A 23488-nucleotide genomic window follows, 5' to 3' on the forward strand; every position below is an offset into this window, starting at 1 on the left:
ATATTTCCTGTTTCTTTTGAGTCAATTTTAACAAGTTATATTTTTCAAGAAAGGTGTGCATTTTATCCCATTTCAATTATTGAATATAGTAGCATAAAGTTGTTCATGAAATATCCTTAATATTCTGTTACTATCTGTAGAATCTATAGTAATATCCCCTTTCTGATTCCTAACATTCATAAACTGAGTTTTCTCTTTTTCATAGTTTGTCTTGGTAGAGATTTATAAATTTTATTAATATTTGCAAAGGGTCAACTATTTTATTTCTTCTATTTTTCTATTTCATGAACTTTTACTCTTTATTATTCCCTTTCTTCTACTTACTTTTATATCTAGTTTGCTCGTTTGTTTTTCTGGCTTTATAAAATGGCTAATTATTTCATTGATTTTAAACTTTTCTTCCTATATAATATGGGCACTTAAGTGCCCTCTATGCACTGCTTCTGTATCCCTCAAATCTTGATATGTTATATTTTCATTTTCATTCGTTTCAAAATATTTATTAATTTCACTTGTGATTCTTTTTGACCTATGGATTATCTAGAAATATGTTACATAACTTCCAAATACTTGACATATTTCTAGATATCTTGGTTTTTATTTTAAAAATGCATATCCTGCTGTGGAGTATAATATTCTATACATGTCAGTTAAATCAAATTAATTAATGACGTTCAATTTTTCTTTACCCTACTGAATTTTTCTTTTTTCTATCAATTGGTAACAAGAGGATGTTGCAATATCCAAATATGATTGTGAATTCCTCTAATTTTTCCTCTGGCTTTATCAAATTTACTCTGGTATTTTGAAACTCTATTTTATTCTGTTATATATTTTTTCATTTCTTTAATGTTTTATTTATTTTTTATTTTTTAACTTCTTTTATTTTTTATTTTTTAAAATTTACATCCAAATTAGTTAGCATATAGTGCAACAATGATTTCAGGAGTAGATTCCTTAGTGCCCCTTACCCATTTAGCCCATCCCCCCTCCCACAACCCCTCCAGTAACCCTCAGTTTGTTCTCCATATTTATGAGTCTCTTCTGTTTTGTCCTCCTCCCTGTTTTTATATTATTTTTGTTTCCCTTCCCTTATGTTCATCTGTTTTGTCTCTTAAAGTCCTCATATGAGTGAAGTCATATGATTTTTGTCTTTCTCTGACTGACTAATTTTGCTTAGCATAATACCCTCCAGTTCCATCCACGTAGTTGCAAATGGCAAGATTTCATTCTTTCTGATTGCCGAATAATACTCCATTGTGTGTGTGTGTATGTGTATATATATATATAGATAGATAGATAGATATATAGATATATAGATATATATATATATATATACCACATCTTCTTTATCCATTCATCCATCGATGGACATTTGGGCTCTTTCCATACTTTGGCTATTGTTGATAGTGCTGCTAGAAACATGGGGATGCATGTGTCCCTTCGAAAGAGCACACCTGTATCCCTTGGATAAATACCTAGTAGTGCAATTGCTGGGTCGTAGGGTAATTCTATGTTTAGATTTTTGAGGAACCTCCATACTGTTTTCCATAGTGGCTGCACCAGTTTGCATTCCCACCAACAGTGCAAAAGAAATCCTCTTTCTCCACATTCTTGCCAACATCTGTTGTTGCCTGAGTTGTTAATGTTAGCCATTCTGACAGATGTGAGGTGTTATCTCATTGTGGCTTTGATTTGTATTTCCCTGATGATGAGTGATGTGGAGCATTTTTTCATGTGTCGGTTGGCCATCTGGATGTCTTTTATGGAGAAGTGTCTATTCATGTCTTTTGCCCATTTCTTCACTGGATTATTTGTGTTTTGGGTATTGAGTTTGATAAGTTCTTTATAGATTTTGGATACAAACCCTTTATCTGATATGTCTTTTGCAAATATCTTCTCCCATTCTGTCGGTTGTCTTTTAGTTTTGCTGATTGTTTCCTTCGCTGTGCAGAAGGTTTTTACTTTGATGACGTCCCAGTAGTTCATTTTTGTTTTTGTTTCCCTTGCCTCCAGAAATGTGTTGAGTAAGAAGTTGCTGTGGCCAAGATCCAAGAGGTTTTTGCCTGCTTTCTCCTTGAGGATTTTGATGGCTTCCTGCCTTATGTTTAGGTCTTTCATCCATTTTGAGTTTATTTTTATGTATGGTGTAAGAAAATGGTCCAGGTTCACTTTTCTGCATGTCGCTGTCCAGTTTTCCCAGCACCACTTGCTGAAGAGACTTTCTTTATTCCATTGGATATTCTTTCCTGCTTTGTCAAAGATTAGTTGGCCATGTGTTTGTGGGTCCACTTCTGGGTTCTCTACTCTGTTCCATTGATCTGAGGGCCTGTTTTTTTGCCAGTACCATACTGTCTTGATGATTACAGCTTTGTAGTATAGCTTGAAGTCTGGGATTGTGATGCCTCCTGCTTTGGTTTTCTTTTTCAAGATTGCTTTGGCTATTTGAGGTCTTTTCTGGTTCCATACAAATGTTAGGATTATTTTTTCTAGCTCTGTGAAGAATGCTGGTGTTATTTTGATAGAGATTGCATTGAATGTGTAGATTGCTTTGAGTAGAATGGACATTTTAACAATATTTGTTCTTCCTAATTAATTTAGATGCAAATTTAAAAAAATAAAAATTTTTTTTTTTTAAAAGGAGTATGGCGGGGGCGGGGGGGAATAACCTGTCATCCAACTAGAAATCTGATAGAGGGTATGGACAAAGATCTCTCTCAGTTTTCTCGTTTAAAGTTTATTGACTTATTTTGAGAGAAAGAGAGCGAGAGTGCGTGCATGTGCACACCTCAGCAGGGGAGTGGCAGAGAGAGAGAATCCCAAGCAGTCTCCATGCTATAAGTACAGAACCAATGCAGGGCTCAATCCTATGAACCATGAGATCATGACCTGAGCTGAAGTCAAGAGTCAGATGCTCGACCAACTGAGCCACCCAGGAGCCTCAAAGATGTATCTGTTTAGTGATGAATTCTTTTAGGAATAAGGAAAGAATGTCCACACTTACCACTTATATTTACATGGTACTGGAGGTCCTAACTAGTGTGATCATGCATGAAAAATATTGGAAAAAAATAAGTAAAATGGTGTTTTTCTCAAATACCATGACTATCTACGTAGAAAGAAATATCCTAAAGAACCTACAGAAACAAGTACTAGAATTATTAAGTGGATTTAATACATTCATAGAATTTGAGTTCAACATACAAAAATCAATTTTATTTCTGTATGATGCAATTAGCTGTCATATGGAAATACATGTAAAGCAGCAAATAAAATATTAACTGAAATGAAGCATTTTTAGCAACATTAAAAGCCATCAAATACTATGAATAACTTAACAAAAAGTGTACAAAAACTCTATATTGATCACTATAATATATGGCTGAGACAAATTCAGGAAAACTTAAATAAATGGAAAGAAAGATATACCATGTTCTTAGATTGTAACACTCAATATTGTTAAGATACCAATTTTTTCCCAAATTGAAGATTAGATTCAATACAAGTGAAATGACTAATTTTAGTCAAAATATCAGCTACTATTATAGAAATTGGCAAACATTCTGAAATGTATATGGAAATATGAATGGCCTAGAATAGCAAAAACAGTCTTTTCTATTTTTTTATTTTTATTTTTATTTATTTATTTATTTTGAGAGAGAGAGAGAGCATGAGCAGGAGAGTGACAGAGACAGAGGGAGAGAGAATCCCAAGCAGGCTCCGTGCTGTCAGTGCAGAGCCCAATATGAGGTTCAAACTCATTGACCTGAGCTGAATTCAGACACTTAACCAACTGAGCCACCCAGACACCCCTCTTTGCTGTTTTAGAAAAATTAATTGAAAAACTTGTGCTTCCTAATTTCACGTATGTTAATTAAAGTTACGTAATCAATACAGGTTGGTATTCACATTAAGATAGATAAATAGGTCAGTGGAACAGAATAGAGTCCAGAAACAGACCTACACACTCATATGTTCAGTTGTTTTTTAACAAAGGTATCAGTCAAGTCTGTGGAAAAAGGAGTCTTTTAAACAAATAATTCTGGATATACTGGATATAGATACAGGGAAAAAATGACCCTTCATTCCTACCTCACATCATACCTCAAAACTGATGTGATCATAGAGTGTTAGAGCATGATCTTCAGAGGAGGGCAGCTTGGCACAGAATATCAGAGCTTGTGCAGGGTAGGGAGGGCTTTCATACTGGGAATGGTATTAGTATTGGAGCTTGAACCTTGACCTTCAGTATGCTGCACTCTCCCAATAAAATCCTAACCCTGAATCAAGCTCAGAGGCTGCTTTCTCTTTTACTTCTGTACACCTGAGCCTTGGCACAAATATATGATTTCTAATTATTAGGCCTTCAACACTGCAGGATAGTTTTTCCCTTGTTCTTGATCATTTTTATCTTGAATTCCCTTAATATGTATATACTCCACATCCTCACTTCTCTCCTCAATACCCATTTCTTTCACTCACAAGAATGAATTTACCTCCTCCTTCCCAAGAGAATTAAAAATGAAGTCTACACTTGTTCAACTCTGTTTCAATCCCACCACCCTAACAACAGTCAGCCAGCTAGCAAAAAGCTATGGACTTATTGATCCAATTGCTTTCTTGAAATACCTTCCCAGATGTTTCATAAGTACCCTAGGCTACATTTAATTTCTCCCACACTCCCAGTCCTTTTCTCTGTATTGCTTATGCCCACAAATGCTGCCATTCCCACTCCCTTTTCTCCTCACTTTTCACATTCAAACACTTGTCAAGTTCTACCAATTAAAAAAAAATTAATGTTATTTTTGAGAGAGAAAGAGACAGAGTGTGAGTGGGGAAGGGGCGGGGTGCGGGGGGAGACACAGAATCCAAAGCAGGCTCCAGGCTCTGAGCTGTCAGCACAGAGCCCGACGGGGCTTGAACCCATGAACTGTGAGATCATAACTGGGGCTGAAGTTGGACACTTAACCAGTAGAGCCACCCAGGTGCCCCTCTACCAATTTTAAATCCTAAATATGTTTTTAAAATTGTCTCTCTTCATTTCCTATGATTGCTTCTCCATTCCAGACTCTCATCATCTCTCATCAGAGCTGTTACAACAGCTCTCTGACTCATCCAACTTCTTGCAGTCACTTTTGTAGGTCTACGTGGTGCCAGGATAATTTTTGATAAATTCAAGTTGGATAATGCCATTTTTTTCCCCTTAGCACCTTTCAGTGACTCTGCCTTGCCTACAAAATAGAGCTTAAGCCCCTTATATGAGAAAGCAAGCCTTCATGATCTGAGCTGAGCCTATCTGTCTGGCTTTACTTGTTGGTATATGTGCTCATGCTGTTTTTTTCTACTTAGGATATCATTCCGTATACCCTGCTTATCCTCCAAAATTTACTTTGGATGCTTCCGGAATTTCCCTTCAGTTATATAGATAGGTGTCCTGCCTTTATGCTCCCATTAACACCCTCGTATCTTGAATCATAGCATGTATCATATTGTATTAAAAATGATCTGTTTCAATGTCTCTTTCACCACTAAAATCACTTTGAAAACAGAAACCAGGTCTTGCTCATGTTTGTATACTTAGCGCCTAGCATATTTCATATACTCAATAAATATTTATTTTTCAATTTTGTCCACTCTAGCTCCATAACACATTATCAGGCCTATAGAGTGTGTCCTCAACAAATATCTGATGAATATATAAAGGAATTATTGATTTAGTAATTTATTGAACAGGCACAAAGAAAGCAGAATTCGAGATAACTGATGTTTTTCATATAAGTGAGAGAATGGTAGAGTCATTAAATGGAAATGGAAGCATGGAAGAACTAGTTTCAAGATAAATGTAATGCCATTGCTTTCACATGAGTTGCTTTGGGAGGTATGGCAAGACTTCCCTTCACAACTTTCTAGTAGCTAGTGGATCAGATCAGTAGTTTTAGAGAGCAATGGGGGCTAGATGAATCTGTTTAGAAATCATCATTGAAAATACAATGATGTGACAAGAATCACTAAGAAAGTGCTAAGTGAGGGAAGATTACAGACAAAGACAGAATCTTGAGGAATGTCTGCATTTAAGGGAAAGGAAGTAGAAGTCTCCTAAAACTAGAAAACCAGTCATAATAATATATTCTGAAGTCCCAGGTAAAAAATTTTCAGAAAGGAGTCAGCTGCTGTGAAGTGTCCTGTAAAAAGACTGTTGAAAGAGGAAAGACCACTAGATTTGCTCTTTAAAAAGTAGTTTTGGGTCCTCTCTCTTTTCTTTTTTGGTAAGTCTGGCTAGGGGTTTCTCAGTTTTATTTATACTTTCAAGAAACCAGCTTTTAGTTTCATTGATCTGTTCTACTGGGTTTTTTTTGTTGTTGTTTCCATACTGTTTATTTCTACTCTAATCTTTATTATTTCCCTTCTTCTGCTGTCTTTAGGCTTTGTCACTCCTTTTCTAGCTCCTTTAAGTGTTAGGTTAGGTTGTATATTTGGGACCTTTCTTGCTTCTTGAGATAGGCCTGAATCGCAATGTACTTTCCTCTTAGGACTGCCTTTGCTGCATCCCAAAGGGTTTGGACTATTGTGTTTTCATTTTCACTTACTTCCATGTATTTTTTAATGTCTTCTTTAATTTCCTGGTTAACCCATTCATTCTGTAGTAGGATGTTCTTTAACCTCCATGTGTTTTAGGGCTTTCCAAATTTTTTCTTGTGGTTGATTTCAAGTTTCATAGCATTGTGATCTGAAAATATGCATGATATGATCTCAATCTTTTTGTACCTGTTGAGGACTGACTTGTGACCCAGTATGTGATCTATTCTATGGAGTGTTCCATGTGCACTGGAGAGCAATGTGTATCCTGCTGCTTTGGGATGAAATGTTCTGAATACATTTGTTAAGTCCATCTGGTCCAGTGTGTCATTCAAAGCCATTGTTTCCTTGTTGATTTTCTGCTTAGATGATCTCTCCATTGCTATAAGTGGGATATTAAAGTCTCCTACTGTTATGGTATAATTATCAATAAGTTTTTTAATGTTTGTTATTAATATATATGTATATATGTGCATATATATTGGTTCTCCCAAGTTGGGAGTGTAAATATTTATAGTTGTTAGATCTTCTTGGTGGATGGACCCCTTAATTATGATATAATGCCCTTCTTCATCTGTTGTTACAGTCTTTGTTTTGAAATCTAATTTGTCTGATATAAGTATGGTTATTCTGGCTTTCTTTTGACCTCCATTAGCATGGTAGATGGCTAGAACTATGAATATGTGAATTCAGCAAAGTTGCAGAATATAAGATCAACATGTAGAAATCAGTTGCATCTCTATATATCAATAATGAAGCAGCAGAAATAGAAATCAAGGAATCGAACACATTTGCAGTTGCACCAAAAACCATAAGATACCTAGGAATAAACCGAACCAAAGAGGTAAAAGATCTATATGCTGAAAACCAAAGAAAGCTTATGAAAGAAATTGAAGAAGACACAAAGAAATGGAAAAATATTCCATGCTCATGGATTGGAAGAACAAATATTGTTAAAATGTCGATACTACCCAAAGCAATCTGCACATTCAGTGCAATCCCTATCAAAATAACACCAGCATTCTTCACAGAGCTAGAACAAACAATCCTAAAATTTGTATGGAACCAAAAAAGACCCCAAATAGCCAAAGTAATGTTGAAAAAGACAACCAAAACTGGAAGCATCACAATTCTGGACTTCAAGTTGTATTACAAAGCTATAATCATCAAGATAGTATGGTACTGGTACAAAAACAGACACATAGATCAATGGAATAAAACAGAGAACCCAGGAATGGGCCCACAAGTGTCTGGCCAACAAACCTTCAGCAAAGTGGGAAAGAGTATCCAATGGAAAAAAGAAAGTCTCTTCAGTAAATGGTGCTGAGAGAACAGTCCAGTGACATGCAGAAGAATGAAACTGGGCCACTTTCTTACATCATACACAAAAATAAATTTTAAATGGATGAAAGACCTAAATGTGTGACAGGAAACCATCAAAATCCTATGAGAAAAAACAGGCAGCAACCTCTCTGACCTCGGCTGCAGCAACTTCTTACTAGACATGTCTCTGAAGGTAAGGGAAATAAAAACAGAAGTGAACTATTGGGACCTCATCAAGATAAAAACTTAGGCACAGCAAACAAAACAATCAACAAAACTAAAAAGCAACCAATGGAATGGAAGAAGATATTTGCAAATGACATATCAGATAAAGGGTTAGTATCCAAAATCTATAAAGAACTTACCAAACTCAACACCCAAAAACAAATAATCCAGTTAATAAATGGGCAGAAAACATGAAGAGACACTTTTCCAATGACAACATCCAGATGGCTAACAGACACATGAAAAGATGCTCAATATCACTCATCATCAGAGAAACACAACTCAAATCCAGACTGAGATACCACCTTACACCTGTCAGAATGGCTAAAATGAACAACTCAGGCAACAACGGATGTTAGCTAGGATTCAGAAAAAGGGGAACCCTTTGCACTGTTGGTGGGAATGCAAACTGGGTGGAAATTTTGAGTTTTCCTCAAAAACTTAAAAACAGAATTACTCTACAACCTAGAAATTGCACTACTAGATATTTATCCAAAGGATACAAAAATGCAGATTTGAAGGGGACACATGCACTCCAATGTTTATAACAGTGCTATCAACAATAGCTAAATTATGAAAGGAGCCCAAATATTCATTGATTGATGAATGGATAAAGAAGATGTGGTATATATCCACAATGGAATATGACTCAACAATCAAAAAGAATGAAATCTTGCCATTTGCAACAATGTGGATGGAATTACAGTGTATTATGCTAAGCACAATAAGTCAGTCATATGTGGAATTTAAGAAACAAAACAGATGAACATAAGGTAAGGGAAGCAAAAATAAGATAAAAACAGAGGTGGCAAACCATTAAAAGACTCGTAAATACAGAGAATGAACTGAGGGTTTCTGGAGGGGTGTTAGGTGGTGGGATGGGCTAAATGTGTAATGGGCATTAAGGAGGACCCTTGTTGGGATGAGCATTAGGTATTATATGATTAATCACTGGGTTCAACTCCTGAAACCAATACCACACTGTATTTAACTAACTTGAATTTAAATAAATACATTTTAAATTAGTTTTAGTAAGTATATCTTTAAAATTGATTATTGTTTTCTAGAGGTTTGGCAGAGAAGGAAAAGAGAGGAGATGGTACTTTTTATTTAAAAAGTACATGATTATTAGATGAAATGAAAATATGAAGAAATATATAAACTAAATTATAAAAGCTATTCCCTAAGTCACTCTATTTCTGCTTCTTTCCACAGGTTTGGTATCTATTCATCTAGAAGTTTAAAATTACTTTTTGTGTATTTTTGTTTTTACAAAAATTAGGTCACATTATATACATTCTATTATTGCAAATTGCTTTTCTTTCTATTTCTTTCTTTCTTTTTTCCTTTTTATTTCTTTCTTTCTTAATATTATGTCATGAAGTTTCTCCACAATAGTATAAAGAACTACTTCATTCCTTTTAATAACTGAATATTGTTCCTTATAATAGATGTATCATGGGTTTTTTTTTCACTCATTCTTCTATTGAATATTTGCCTTCAATTTTCTCCTATTACAAGTATTCTGCAGTGATCATCCTTGAACAAATATTCTCATACTGTTGTTTATGTAATTCTATAGAATAACTTCTTAAAAGCAAAATTGTTAAGAGGTAGGTGCATTTTTATTTTGTGTTGACAAATCACCCACCAAAAGGCTATACCAATTTACAGTTCCTCCAGTAATGTATTAAAATGCTCTTGTCCCCTCACTGTCACTGACACTGAGTATTATACTTTCCCACTTATGGGAAGAGTTTCTGGTTTTAGATTTAGGGTTTGGTTTTTAATGGAAAGTCTGATCTTGTTTGTAATCCTCAGAAAGAATTAAGTTGAGAGGAGGAATTTGTAAATTATAAGAAAAGGAGAAAACTGATGGGCCATAGTCACAGAAGGCATAGGTCACTGATATTAAGAGTACGAATAAAAGGTGTGATTTTCTTTGGAGACATTAATGGAGGAATAGTAGATAGGTAAAGCTGGAAATAAATACGAAGGAAAGGAGAGATTTTTTTTTTCTAGTCATCTTTATTTTAGAGAAATTAGAAGCCATGTCCCCTGTTGAGATAGTGGATTACCAGGATTGGGTTTGGAATAAAGATATAGAAATGGAGTATGGAAAATGGGGTAAAGAAACAGGAAGCAATCAACTTTGGGAGGGATAAACATTGGCTAGTATTGGGGATTCAGCTAAGTTGAGAATGAATGAATTTAGGGGAGTCAGTAGTCTTGGTCGCATTAACTTTCATATAAGAGCAAGCAAAGATATAGTCCTTGGATTTGCCTGCATTTGGAGCTTCTGGGTTAAGGTAAATTTATCTTACATTCACAGTGAGATAGTTTTATTCTCTTCTTTTTTCCTGTCTCATGAATAGAAGTTATATGAGCTAAGATATACAGCCACTGCTGAATCCACATGGGAAAGTGATCTCTGAATTCTGGTTAAAAAAAAATTTAAGAGTATAAATTTAATATGCTGCATTATGCTCATATAAAGCCATACTACTAATAGTTTTTGTTTCTTTATATCACTCCAAACATAAAGCTATTTAATTTCTTGGTTTTAGTAATACATTTGATATGAGCAGACATTATTAAAAATTCTGATCAACGTAAACCAGAAACCCAATGACTTTGATAGGTTTACATGATTATAATCCTGGTCAAATTATTTCTGTCTACGGATTACCTCTGTTTCTGGGGAGTTTGTTTAGTCTTAATATTTAGATTCTACTTTTTGAGTAAAAGTCTTCTCTCTCTCTCTCTCTCTCTCTCTCTCTCTCTTTCTCTCTCTCTCTGTCTTTTCACTTTAGTACTCACATTGTTCATGGGCATGGGGAAGACAATACCAAAGTGTCATGAGTCTGTGGTTAATTTAAGTGTGAAGGAAGAGGCTGGTGGAATAGTAATGAATATACATCATTCTAACACTTCTTTCTAAAAAATAAAATGTTGTAAGGAAATGTGTTAATGGTGAGAACACAGTTTATTAGAGAGAAAAACATATGTACATGTGTTTATTTTCATTAAAATTCCTTTTTCTCCATATTTGCCTTGTTGACTTTAGAATGAAATGATGTGGGGACAGAGACCATTGTACTGCTCCTTACATACTCTGGGCACATAATAAATACTGTAACAATTGAAAATGAGAAACACAAATGCGTGTTGAAGCAAATTGGTGATATTTTAATCCCTAATGTTCAATTTTAGTACTTGGAAACATTTTAGTTATGCAAGTCTTGTTTTAGCATACTTTTTATTTCTACAGATATTCTGGTTCTTAGTCATACTCTATGGCTTTATTAGCAGTTTCATGAGTCTGAGTCTCATTTCCCCAACTCCAAATATAAGCTTTTTGAGGATAAAGACCATTTCTTTTCCAAAATTATTGTGGAAAGTTACAAAACAGACCTTCTATAAATTATTCAAATTATATTTCAATAAAAAATAAGAAGAAAAAGAAAGTCCTTACTGCCATGAATTGCATTTTAACTCATGCTGAATTTATATGCCTTTATGTGATCACACACCCCCATGTATGCTGTCTACATACAGCCCATTCTTGTTTATTCTTTTTAGTTTATTGAAGTCAAAATATTCTGACTGGCTGCTGGGAGCATCATCATCCATCAAAAAGTACCAGGAGTCCACTAACAGTGGTGAAAATAGAAGGGAGAAGAAGACAGTTGGGTTTCAATCACAAACAGAAGATAATGCCCTATGGACATGTCAAAAGAAAGATGCATATCGACCCCAAAGAGGTAAGCTTAGCATTTATAAGTAGCAAAAGAAGAAGCTGTTCCAGGGCTAGTGGTTGCTAGTGGGTGCTAGCCATGAACTCCAGATGATTTCTACAACCCTGAGCAAGAGTTAAGTATGTTACAAACTGACATGTGCCTTCAAGGCCACAAGTAGCACATTTGCTAGATCACTGAATCACATCATCCTTTCTCTTAGAATACTCTTCTTGAGAAACTGTCCAGTTTGTCTCTCTCTGCAAGCAGCAAACTATAAGGATGATTCAATAGTAAGTATGGTCATAGACACAAAATAATGTTCAAAGTGAGTAAAGAGGACAGGAAATTGAATATAAATTTCTTCTGGAAGAGTAAACTCTAACAATTACAGTTAATCCTCAATTAACTAGAAATATAGGAAGGGTGTCATGGACAATTCTACATTGTGGCTAAAACAAAACCTCATAAGTCTGAAGCATATATTACCTAATAGTCTTTTAAGTGCCAGCAATTCTTGCTATTTTAGATGTCACAGATATTTTAAGATTTTATTTTTAAGTAATCTCTACATCCAATGTAGGGCCCTGACTTACAACCCCAAGATCAAAAGTCACATGCTCCACCAACTGAGCCAGGCAGGCACCCCAGATGTGAGATATTTTTAAATAAATCAATTGTAAAGTAACAGTATGAAACGTTGAATGAAGCAGTCAAATTTAATTATGTTTCCCTATTGTTTCTGGAGCAGCTTTTTTCTTAATCTCTCCTAAAAAAATTTTTTTTAAGTTTATTTATTTTGAGCGAGAGAGTGTGTGAGCAGGGGAGAGGCAGAGAGAGAATTCCAAGCAGGCTCTGCACTGCCAGCACAGAGCCTGACGTGGTGCTCAAACTCATAACACATGATATCATGACCCAAGCTTAAATAGAGCCAGATGCTCAACCAACTGAGCCACCCAGGCCCCCTCTCATGAGATTATTAAGGGAAGGACTTCATAGCAGAATGCAGCAAGTCTAAATTCGTTGTAGAAGGAGATGTACAGGAAAGAAATGGCCACAAAAAGTCTTGGAGCCCCCTCTGCTCACACCTCTTTCCAAGAATCTCTTTTTCCTGCTCACAGCCATTAACCCTGACTTCTGTCTTATTTACCTCTTTTTTTTACTGAGCTGGTACTTGCCCATCTCTGCTAGTAAGCAACCAACTTTTGATGATCTCTCTAGCCACTCTTACATTTATGTATTTGAAAACTGGGCAATGCTTTATTAGATCTTGTATAGCGTGCCCTTATCACCTGCCACCTTTGTCATGATTTTTTGTTTTAATTATGATTAATCCAGGAATAGTTTAATCTTCTCCCAAATGATTGAGAGATGATAATTAGTCCAAGCTTCAGAAGAAAAAGTATCCACATCTTGAAACAAAAACAAGTACATTTTCTTTGACATAAGGCAGAAGTTCTGCAGACCTCCATTGTGTTAGGACAACTTAGACCAACTTTTGTCTTGTTAGACTTTGCTATCAGAAACAGAAATGAAATTGAAGAGACTTCATATCAGAGGTAGAATCTTCTTTACTTTCTCTGCTAGTCCTTGAGAGATGGGAAACCCTTCACTCTTTTCTTAGCCCTTGTACTTCGGAGAATAGAGAACCAATCAAAACTGGTGTGGTGGTTACACGGCAAAGCTTAACATAGTTTTCTGTTAACTTGTCAACAAATTTGTGTTGTGTGTCAGCACTAAAATAAAATGGCAAAATGAGAAAAATATAGTGTAATAGCAAAGGGACAAATGACTTGTGTTATTGGTTAAGACCACAGCCACATTCTAGGGCTGCAGTGGAAAAGGCACTTTGAGAAAGGTACCATCAGGCCAGCCCTACCAGTGTTGGAGGTTAATCTCTCCTGGGCCCAGCTACAGAAGCTGTAAGCCTGGAAAGGGCTTGTGTCCAAAAAAAATCAATTTCTAATTTGAAACAAAATCATTTTTGACTAACAGGGGTTCAGAACCCATTACTTTTTGCTGTATAGTCTGCTGACATTTCAGCACTTTCTGTGGTGCACAATGAATCCTAATAGTCATTTTATAATGTTGCTATACCAATCAATTTAACCAAGAGAAAGCTGTTACAATTCTGCAAAGTTTTCAGGAACAGTGTTCACTCATGGTTTTAGTTTTTTCATTAGCTTTTTTCCTTTTTTTTTTTTTTTAAATGGGGAAAGGTTGTAGTGTTGCAGTGAAAAAAAATAGAACCTTTTTCATCTTTTTAAGAGAGTTTGTTTTAAGGTATTCACAGGAATTAACCTTTTTTTTCCTTCTTATAAGAAGGACTGTCGTGTGTTTTTTGCTTCTTTTATTCTTATATGAAGCCATTGGCAAAATTACGGTACACCTGATCATTGAGGAGCTGACGTTGCCTCTTTGGGTCCTTCTGCTCATCGCGGAGCTCATGCATAGATCACAGAGTAGGGCAGTTGGTATTTACGGTGGCTCCCAGCCAGATGGGAGACAGGCCTTTCACGATGTGTTGCCAGGGGTTTGGACACCCTGTTTATCATAAGGCCAGTGACCTAGCACTAATTGCTTAAGTTATACCGCTTGGTTTAATGTCTCTTTAATTGCTTTCCCCTCCGTAACGTGTCTAAATTTTTTAACAAACTTTTCTTCTTTGTTTCCTTTGTTGTCTTTAATCACTAATTACTACATAGGATGTTTATTTCAGGACCATTAATCTTTATTATCAGTCACTTATCCCTTTACCTTTTCTATCCTCCTCACCATTCCATCAACTTTTTTGATACTAAATACACCCACACACACACACACACACACACACACACACACACATACATATACATGTACATGTATATGTATATGTATATGTATATGTATATGTATATGTATATGTATATAAGTATAGACCTCACTGTTGTCTCAAGAAACAGCCTGGGGATCACAACAATGTATACAGTATTGTCAGAATTACTTAAAATATAAATTGTTTTTCACTTGTCAATGCTTGGAATATTCTATTTTAGTTTTATTGAGCTATATGAAACAAGGAGACATTACTTAGGAAAATCTGAACTTGAGTCAAGAACTTTTCAGCCAAAGGCATAAATCTGGAAACACACACTGTTCTTTCCTCTTTTTTCCTCCCTACTCAGCAGTGTTTTTTTCCCTCTCCCAACTTGCCTCGAACCTCCCTTTTCTTACCAATCACTGATTCCCTTTCATAAGAGCCCTCCCAGCTGAGGGCATTTTCATTCTGTTATGTTGGCAGGCTATCAGAGGCCATGAGGCCACTGAGCAGACATGTTCCAGAATCAAAATGTTAGGCCTCAGGGCTTGGCATCACCCATTTCTAAGTGAGGCTGTAAAGCCATCCCAAAGCCCCCTACTGCATTTAGAGCTACCTCCTGTTTGTTCCTTTTTCATGGACCTCTGAATCTTCTTAAAACTTCAAGAAAGGCTGAACCTAAAGTAATTTGGATTTAACTGACGATATTGACTGTGCCCTTCATTTTGTCTTTGGGCTTTTTTAGGCTCTATAATATACAGCAGCTATCACTCGTTGACAGCCCCTGAGGGGCTCCCAAACATATTTTTCTTTTACTGAAAGAGAATTGTTATAGACTCATCTGAAGTGAGGAATAATCTCTGAAGCTCCTAGGTGTTCCTCTAAGTAAGCTTGTGCTTGCAATGATGTGAATGTTCTTTGTAGTCCATGATAGATTAATATAGGTGACATGATTAAAGAAATAAACAAGTTGGAGTATCCAAAGTATAGAAGCCATTTCCATTTTGCCTCTAAGGAACACTTATTTATGTTTCTTTTATTATTAACATCATCATCATTATTGTATGTTTAATCATTAGAAATGTATATCACAAGATGCTGCTTCTGATTCCCAGAAGTCTGAGCTAAAAGATTTGTTAAAAGTTGAAGCCTTTATCAACAGAACACAGAAGACAACCATAATATAGGGGTATGAATAAACCCAGATATGTAGATTAAATTGTCCTGCTCAGTCCCTTTAAAAAAGGAATTCAACTGGGGCGCCTGGGGCGCTCAGTCGGTTAAGCGTCTGACTTCAGCTCAAGTCACGATCTCTCAGTTTGTGAGTTCAAGCTCCGCATGGGGCTCTGTGATAACAGCTCAGAGCCTGGAGCCTGCTTCAGATTCTGTGTCTCCTTCTCTCTCTGCCCCTCCCATGTTCATGCTCTCTCTGTTTCTCGGTAATAAATAAACGTTAAAAAAAAAAAAAAAAGGAATTCAACTGCAAGAGACCAGGATTAAGAGTTGAAGTTGCTGTATATGGAATATTGTCACTTAAAGCAAAGACTCTACATTTCCCATTGCCCACAGCAGAAAGAAGTATCTCAAAATACTATATAATTTACTTGTTTTTGAATATTGTACATCTTCTCCCACTAGAATATGAACACTCCATATTTTACAGTTGTGTCCGCATGAGAACATTGCTTAACATGTAGTAGGTGCTCACTATATATTTGTTGTATGAATTAATATAACATTAAGTAGGTAGGTAGGTAGATCTTTCTGTTTCTTTGCCCTGTTTCCTGGCCATTAAGATCTAATAAGTTAGCTTTTTCATCCTCAGTACCTACAGTGATTTAGTGATTTAAGAAATATATATTCTTCTCCCTTCAAAATCCTTATGATTGGCAATGTCAAAGAGATATCAATGGAGTGTGGTCTTGAAAACCTCACTGCTTTGGGGCGCCTGGATGGCTCAGTTGGTTAAGCATCAACTCTTGATTTCAGCTCAGGTCATGATCTCACGGTCCATGAGTTCAAGCCCTGCATTGGGCTCTTCACTGGCGGCATGGAGCCTGCTTGGGATTCTCTATCTCCCTGTATCTCTGCCCCTCCCTATGTGTTGTCTTTCTCTCTCTCTTTAAAAAATATATATTAAAAAAAAAAAACAGCACTGCCTTAAGAATCAAGAAAACTGTAGGGTTTTTTTTTTTTCAACGTTTATTTTTATTTTTGGGACAGAGAGAGACAGAGCATGAACGGGGGAGGAGCAGAGAGAGAGGGAGACACAGAATCGGAAACAGGCTCCAGGCTCTGAGCCATCAGCCCAGAGCCTGACGCGGGGCTCGAACTCACGGACCGCGAGATCGTGACCTGGCTGAAGTCGGACGCTTAACCGACTGCGCCACCCAGGCGCCCCAAAACTGTAGGGTTTTTAATGTTTTCTTTTATTCTATTTCAGATTTAAAAAAAAAATTTTTTTTTTAATGTTTATTTATTTTTGAGACAGAGACAGAGCATGAATGGGGGAGGGGCAGAGAGAGAGGGAGACACAGAATCGGAAGCAGGCTCCAGGCTCTGAGCCATCAGCCCAGAGCCTGACGCGGGGCTCGAACTCATGAACCATGAGATCGTGACCTGAGCTGAAGTCGGACGCTCAACCGACTGAGCCACCCAGTCGCCCCTCTATTTCAGATTTAATTTATATACTGTAAAATTGCATAGGTCTCAAATGTACAGTCTGATAAAATTTGACAACTGTATATATCCATACAATTAGGATATAGTAGTTTTCCAGTTCTTCGTGAGAGCTCCATCATGGTCTTTTCCAGTCATTCCCCGCTGAAAACCTCTCTCCTTGGTCTTCACATGACTGCCTTCTGTATCCTCACATGGCCTTTCACTAGCAGCATGCATTCCTAGTGTATTTCTCTCTTCTTTTAAGGACAAAGGGTCATATTGAATTAAAGGTGACCCATATGACCTCATTTAGCCTTAATTACATCTTTAAAGCTTCTATCTCCAAATACAGTCACATTCTGAGGTATACTAAGGGTTAGGACTTCAACACATGAATTTGGATGAAGTGGGGGAACACAATTCAGTCCATAACAACTACTTTCTTTCCAGTCTTTATGCTTTTTCTTTTTTTTTCTTAACTCATTATTCTTCCTAGGACTTCTTTTATAGTGTAAAATAAAATGGTTAATGTGAACTTCCATAGGGAAGTCCTGATCTTACAGGGAAAGCAGTCTTCCACCATTTAGTATGATTTTATTAGCTATAGTGGGTTTTTTTGTAAATGTTCTTTATCAAGTTAAGAAAGTTCCCTCCTCATTTGCTGGGAATTGTTATCATAATGAGTGTTGAATTTCATCAAGTCTTTTTCGTGTACCTATTGAGATGAATTTTCTTCTTTATTCTGTGAATTTGATTATTTACGCTGATTGGAAGATACTGGTATATAATACCCTTTTTTGGTAATGATCTTTTCAGGGTTTGGTATCAGAATTATGCTAGTGAGTTATGCTTAATGAGTCAGGAAGATGTCAGAAAAATGGCAGAGAGGCTCCCCCAACCCCCAGAACTACTGAAAACCCTAGCAAAACTGCCAAAATCAGCATTATCAGAACTCTGGAAGATAGTGAAAGATTACCAAAAAGCAAGCAAATGCTTAGCCAGGAAAAAGGCCACTGAAACATGGTAGGAGAACTTTGTGAAGTTTCCATTTAGCGTTGTCCCACCCCCATCCCCAGCATGGCAGCACACTTGAAGACAACATCCTGAGTTCCAGGAATGAGCACCTGGTCCCAGAGGAAGCAGAGCAGATCTGGTTCTCAAGGAATTGTGTTTGTCTGTTTGCACCTGTCTATTTCCTAAAGGGTTCATCCAAGGGACTGTCTTTGTTTTTCCTAAGTCTGAACTTTCTCAGAACAGAAGAAACTACATGTAGGACATTCCTTGCAAACATTAAAAGCAAAGTGAACACACCATTGCTTCCTGGAGTAAAAAAGTAAGAGGTGAGACAAACAATAAACACACCAAAAGCCAACAAATTAGACAACCATAGATGAAATGGACAAATTCCTAAAAACACACAAATTACAGAAACTGACTCAAGAAAAATAGGAAATCTGAGTAGACCCATAACAAGTAAAGTGATTAAATCAGCAATCAAAAACCTCCCAAAAAGGACAAGCCCAGGATCAGATGACTTCACTGCTGAGTTCTATCAAATATTTAAAGAATTAGCACAAATCCTTTTGTAACTCTTCTAAAAAAAATAAATAAATAAAAGAGAAGGAACACTACTTCACTCATTTCAAGAGGCCAGCATTATTCTGATGCCAAAGCCAGAGAAAGACATCACAAGAAAACTACATGCCAATATCGCTCATGAAAACAGATAAAAATATCCTCAATCAAAGAGTAGCAATACTGAATGCAGCAGCCTATTAAAAGAATTACATACCCTAACCAAAAGGGATTCAGCCCAGGAATGCAAAGGTAGTTGAACATACAAAAACCAATCAGTGCAATATATCATATGAATAGAGTGAAGGGGAGGGGTGTCTGGCTGGCTCATTTGGTAGAGCATGTGACTCTTAATCTGAGTGTCATGAGTTCAAGCCCCACCTTGGGCATGGAGGCTAATTCAAACAAAATTGAATGAAGGAATAAAAAAACATCAAACCAACATGGAAAAATCATTTGACAAAATCCAACACTCTTTCATAATAAAAACAATTAACAAAGTAAGAATAGAAGGGAACTTCCTCAACATGATAAAAGGCAAATATGAAAAACCCACAACTAATATCATACTCAATTGTAATAGACTGAAAGTTTACCCCCAAGATCAGAAATAAGACAAGTATCCCTGTTTTTGCCACTTCCGTTCCACCTTGTACTGGAAGTTCTAGCCAGAGCAGTTAGACCAGAAAAAGAAATAGGAATGCCTGGGTGGCTCAGTCAGTTAAGCGTCTGGCTCTTGTCTTCAGCTCAGGTCATTATCTCATAATCTGTGAGTTCAAGCCCCACATCAGTCTCTCTGCTGTCAGCGCAGAGCCTGGAATGGATCAGATCCTCTGTTGCCCTCTCTCTCATGCTCTCTCTTAAAAATAAATAAACATTTTTTAAAAAAGAAAAGAAATAAAACATATCCAAATTGGAAAGGAAAAAGTTAAACTTTTAGCAAATGAGATTATTTTACATATAGAAAATCCTAGAGGATGCACAAAAAACTCTTAGAGCTAATAAATGAATTCACCAAAGTGGCAGTCTAAAATTCAACACTCAAAAATCACTTACATTTCTACACACTAGTAATGAACTACTGAAATTAAAAAAAAAACAATTCCATTTATATTAGCATCAAAACAATAAAATACCTAGCAACAAATTTAACCAAGAGTATAAGACTTGTACACTGAACAGTACAAAACATTGCTGAAACAAATTAAAGAAGACCTAAATGGAAAGACATTTTGTGTTCATGGATTTGAGTATTTAATACTGTTGAGATGTCAATATTCCCCGAAGTGATCCGCAGATTGAATGCAATCCCTGTCAAACCCCCAATATCATTTTTTGCAGAAATGGAAAAATCAATTCCAAAATTCATACAGAATTTCAAGAGTCCCCAGATAGTCAACACAATCTTGAAAAAGAGGAGCAAAGTTGAAGTACTCATACTTCCTAATTTTGAAATTTACTACAAAGCTATAGTAATCAAAACTATATTGAAATTATACCTATACCTGGCATGAGGATATGTGTGTGTGTGTGTGTGTGTGTGTGTGTTTGTACACACACACACACACACACACACACAGATCAATGGAATAGACTTGAGAATCCAGAAGTAAACCCATACATTTCTGGCCAATTGATTTTCAACAGGGGTTGCCAAGACAATTCAACAAATGAATAGTCTTTTCAACAAATAGTGCTGGGACAACTAATTGGATATTCACATGCAAAAAAGTGAAGCTGGACTCTTCATTTATATACCTCAGGCCATACACAAAAATTAACTCAAAATTAATCAAAGAGCTAAAAATAAGAATGAAAACTATAAAACTCTTAGGTGAAAACATCGGTGCAGATCTTCATTTTTCATAGATTAGACGGTGGTTTCTTAGATATGGCACCAAAAGCACAAGCAACCAAAGAAAAAATACATTGGACTTTATGAAAATTATTTTAAAAATTGTGTCAAAGAACACTTTCTATAGAATATAAAGACACCCCCACAAAATGGGATAAAAATTTGCAAGTCCTATATCCTATGGGTCTGGTATCCAGGGTATGTAAAGAACTTTTATAATGCAATAACAAACAACTAAATTAAAAACTGGGCAAAGGGTTTGAATAAATATTTCTCTAAAGAAGATATTCAAATAGCTAGTAGGCACATGAAAAGATGTACAACATCACTAATTATTAGGAAATCCAAATCAAAACCACAATGAGACACTGCTTCACACCCACTAAGATTATTATAATTTAAAAAATGGAAAATAACAAGGTGGAGAGGATGTGGAGAAATCAGAACCCTCATTTAAAATAATAGAACCACTATAGAGAATGGTTTGGTAATTCCTGAATAAGTTAAACATAGAATTATCATATGACCCGTCAGTTGTACTCAGAAAAATAATCAACAACAGGTGTTTATTTTTTTTAATTGTCTTTTATTTATTTTTAATGTTTTAAATGTCTATTCATTTTTGAGAGAGAGGGAGACAGAGTGAGAGTGGGGAAGGGGCAGAGAGAGAGGGAGACACAGAATCTGAAGCAGGCTCCAGGTTCAGACTGTCATTGCACAGCCCAATGCGGGGCTCCAACTCATGAACCACGAGATCATGACCTGAACTGAAGCCGGACGCTTAACCGACTAAGCCACCCAGGTGCCTGACAACAGGTGTTTGAACAAAATTTTGTACACAAATGTTCATAGCAGCTTTATTTACAGTAACCAAAAGGCAGGGATACCCAAATGCCCATCAACAGATGAATGGATAAACAAAAAGCAGCATATCTGTACAATGGAATATAATTTAACCATAAGAAGGAATGAAGTTCTGATATGTGCTTAACATGAATGAACTTGAAAACATTATGCTAAGTGAAAGAAGCCAGACGCAAAAGGCTATATGTTGTATGATTCTATTTATATGAACTATCCAGAAGGGACAAAGCAGGTTAGTGGTCACCAGGGCCTTAGGAGATGGGAAAATGGAAAATGACTGCTTAATTGTTACAGGTTTTTTGTTTGAAGTGATGAAAAAGTCCTGGAACTAGATAGTGTGATGGGTACCCAACATTGTGACTATACCTAATGCCTAATACTGTACACCCTAAAATGGTTAAAATGATAAATGTGTTATTTTACCACAATTTTTTAAAAAGTAAATGAGAAAATATTGTTTTCTCTCCTCTGTTTTCTGAAAGAAATGTATTTATAGCAAATATATATGTTCATAGCAGCTGTATTTAGTTGGGTAGTCTAAACTGTGGTAACCAATAGAAAAAATATCAATGGCTTAAGGAACAAGAAGTTTCTTCCAAGATCACCTTGAGTGTTATAGTAACACTGGTTAGCGGACTTTGTTCATGGTCACCTCTGCCCTGCTGCTTGTGTTCATAAATAAAGTTCTATTAGGATACGATTTCCATTTTTACATATTGTCTGTGGATGCTTTCATACTACAGCAACAGAACTGAATATTTGCAGCAGGAGCTCAATGGCCCACAAAGCCTGGTATATTTACTCTGTGGCCCCTTCCAGGAAACTGTTGGCCTTGCCATAGCAGGTCAGCAAGGAAGAGGAAGGGTATGAAGAGTACATGTGGAAGGTCTTTATAGGACAGACCTAAAATGGCACAGAACACATCCACTGGTTTTCCACTCAACCACACATAATTATAAGGGGAAAGGAAATATAATCTACCGGGGCGCCTGGGTGGCTTAGTAGGTTAAGCGTCGGACTTCAGCTCAGGTCATGATCTCACGGTTCATGAGTTCGAGCTCCGTGTTGGGCTCTGTGCTGACAGCTCAGGGCCTGGAGCCTGCTTCTGATTCTGTGTCTCCCTCCCCTCAGCTCCTCCCCTGCTCACACTCTGTCTCTCTCTCAAAATAAATAAAGATTAAAAAAATTTTTTTAAAAAGGAAATATATTCTACCTCGTGCCCAGGAAGAAGGGAATTTTGGTGAGTAACTAGCAGCCTCTGCCACAGCAAGCATTCTCCATAATAGTCCCAAACCAGAAATACTCTAAATGTCCATCAATAGAATGAATAAAAAGTCATAATGCATAGAGTGGAATACTATATAGCAAAGAAAACAAACTGCAGCTACATAAATCATTAACATGGATAAATCTCATGGATTTAATATTGAGCAAAAGAAGTCTTCAAAAGAGTAGATATTAGTATATTTCTATTTTTATAAAGTTCAAAAGCAGCAAAATTAAGTCACGTTTTTGAAATGCAACCGTAGTGGTAAAACTGTAAAGAATAGAAAGGGAATAATTATGACAATAGTAGCTGGCTCCTGGAAGTGAGAAGAGGTTGTAATCAGGGATGGATGTTAGTGATGCTTCCAGGTGGCAGTGCTGCCACTTTATTTCTTAATCTGCAAAGGGTTTGTTTTGGTATTGTCTTTATCATTTATTCTGTCTTTCTTTTTAAGTTTATCTTGAAAGAGAGAACACGCACCCATGCAAGCGGGGGAGGGACAGAGAGAGAGGGAAAGAGAGAGAATCCCAAGCAGGCTCCATGCTGTCAGTGTAGAGCCCAGCGTGGGGCTTGATCTCACAAACCATGAGATTATGACCTGACCTGAA

The 23488-nt window shown here is 36.4% G+C and overlaps 1 protein-coding gene across 8 annotated transcripts in view; it reads left to right on the forward strand.

Annotated features, from left to right (window-relative positions):
- KIAA1328 (KIAA1328 ortholog) overlaps positions 1 to 23488 on the forward strand; it is a 361755-nt gene that overhangs the window by 261420 nt on the left and 76847 nt on the right. For all 8 annotated transcript variants that reach the window (XM_086682787.1, XM_086682788.1, XM_086682785.1 and 5 more), the window contains one exon: positions 11707 to 11888. In XM_086682787.1, the coding sequence (XP_086538913.1) occupies positions 11707 to 11888 (182 nt within the window). The remainder of the gene's footprint in view (positions 1 to 11706; positions 11889 to 23488) is intronic.

Source organism: Puma concolor, chromosome D3, assembly GCF_028749965.1.
Source record: "Puma concolor isolate L17-30 chromosome D3, mPumCon1.1.hap2, whole genome shotgun sequence".
Classification (NCBI taxonomy): Eukaryota; Metazoa; Chordata; class Mammalia; order Carnivora; family Felidae; genus Puma; species Puma concolor.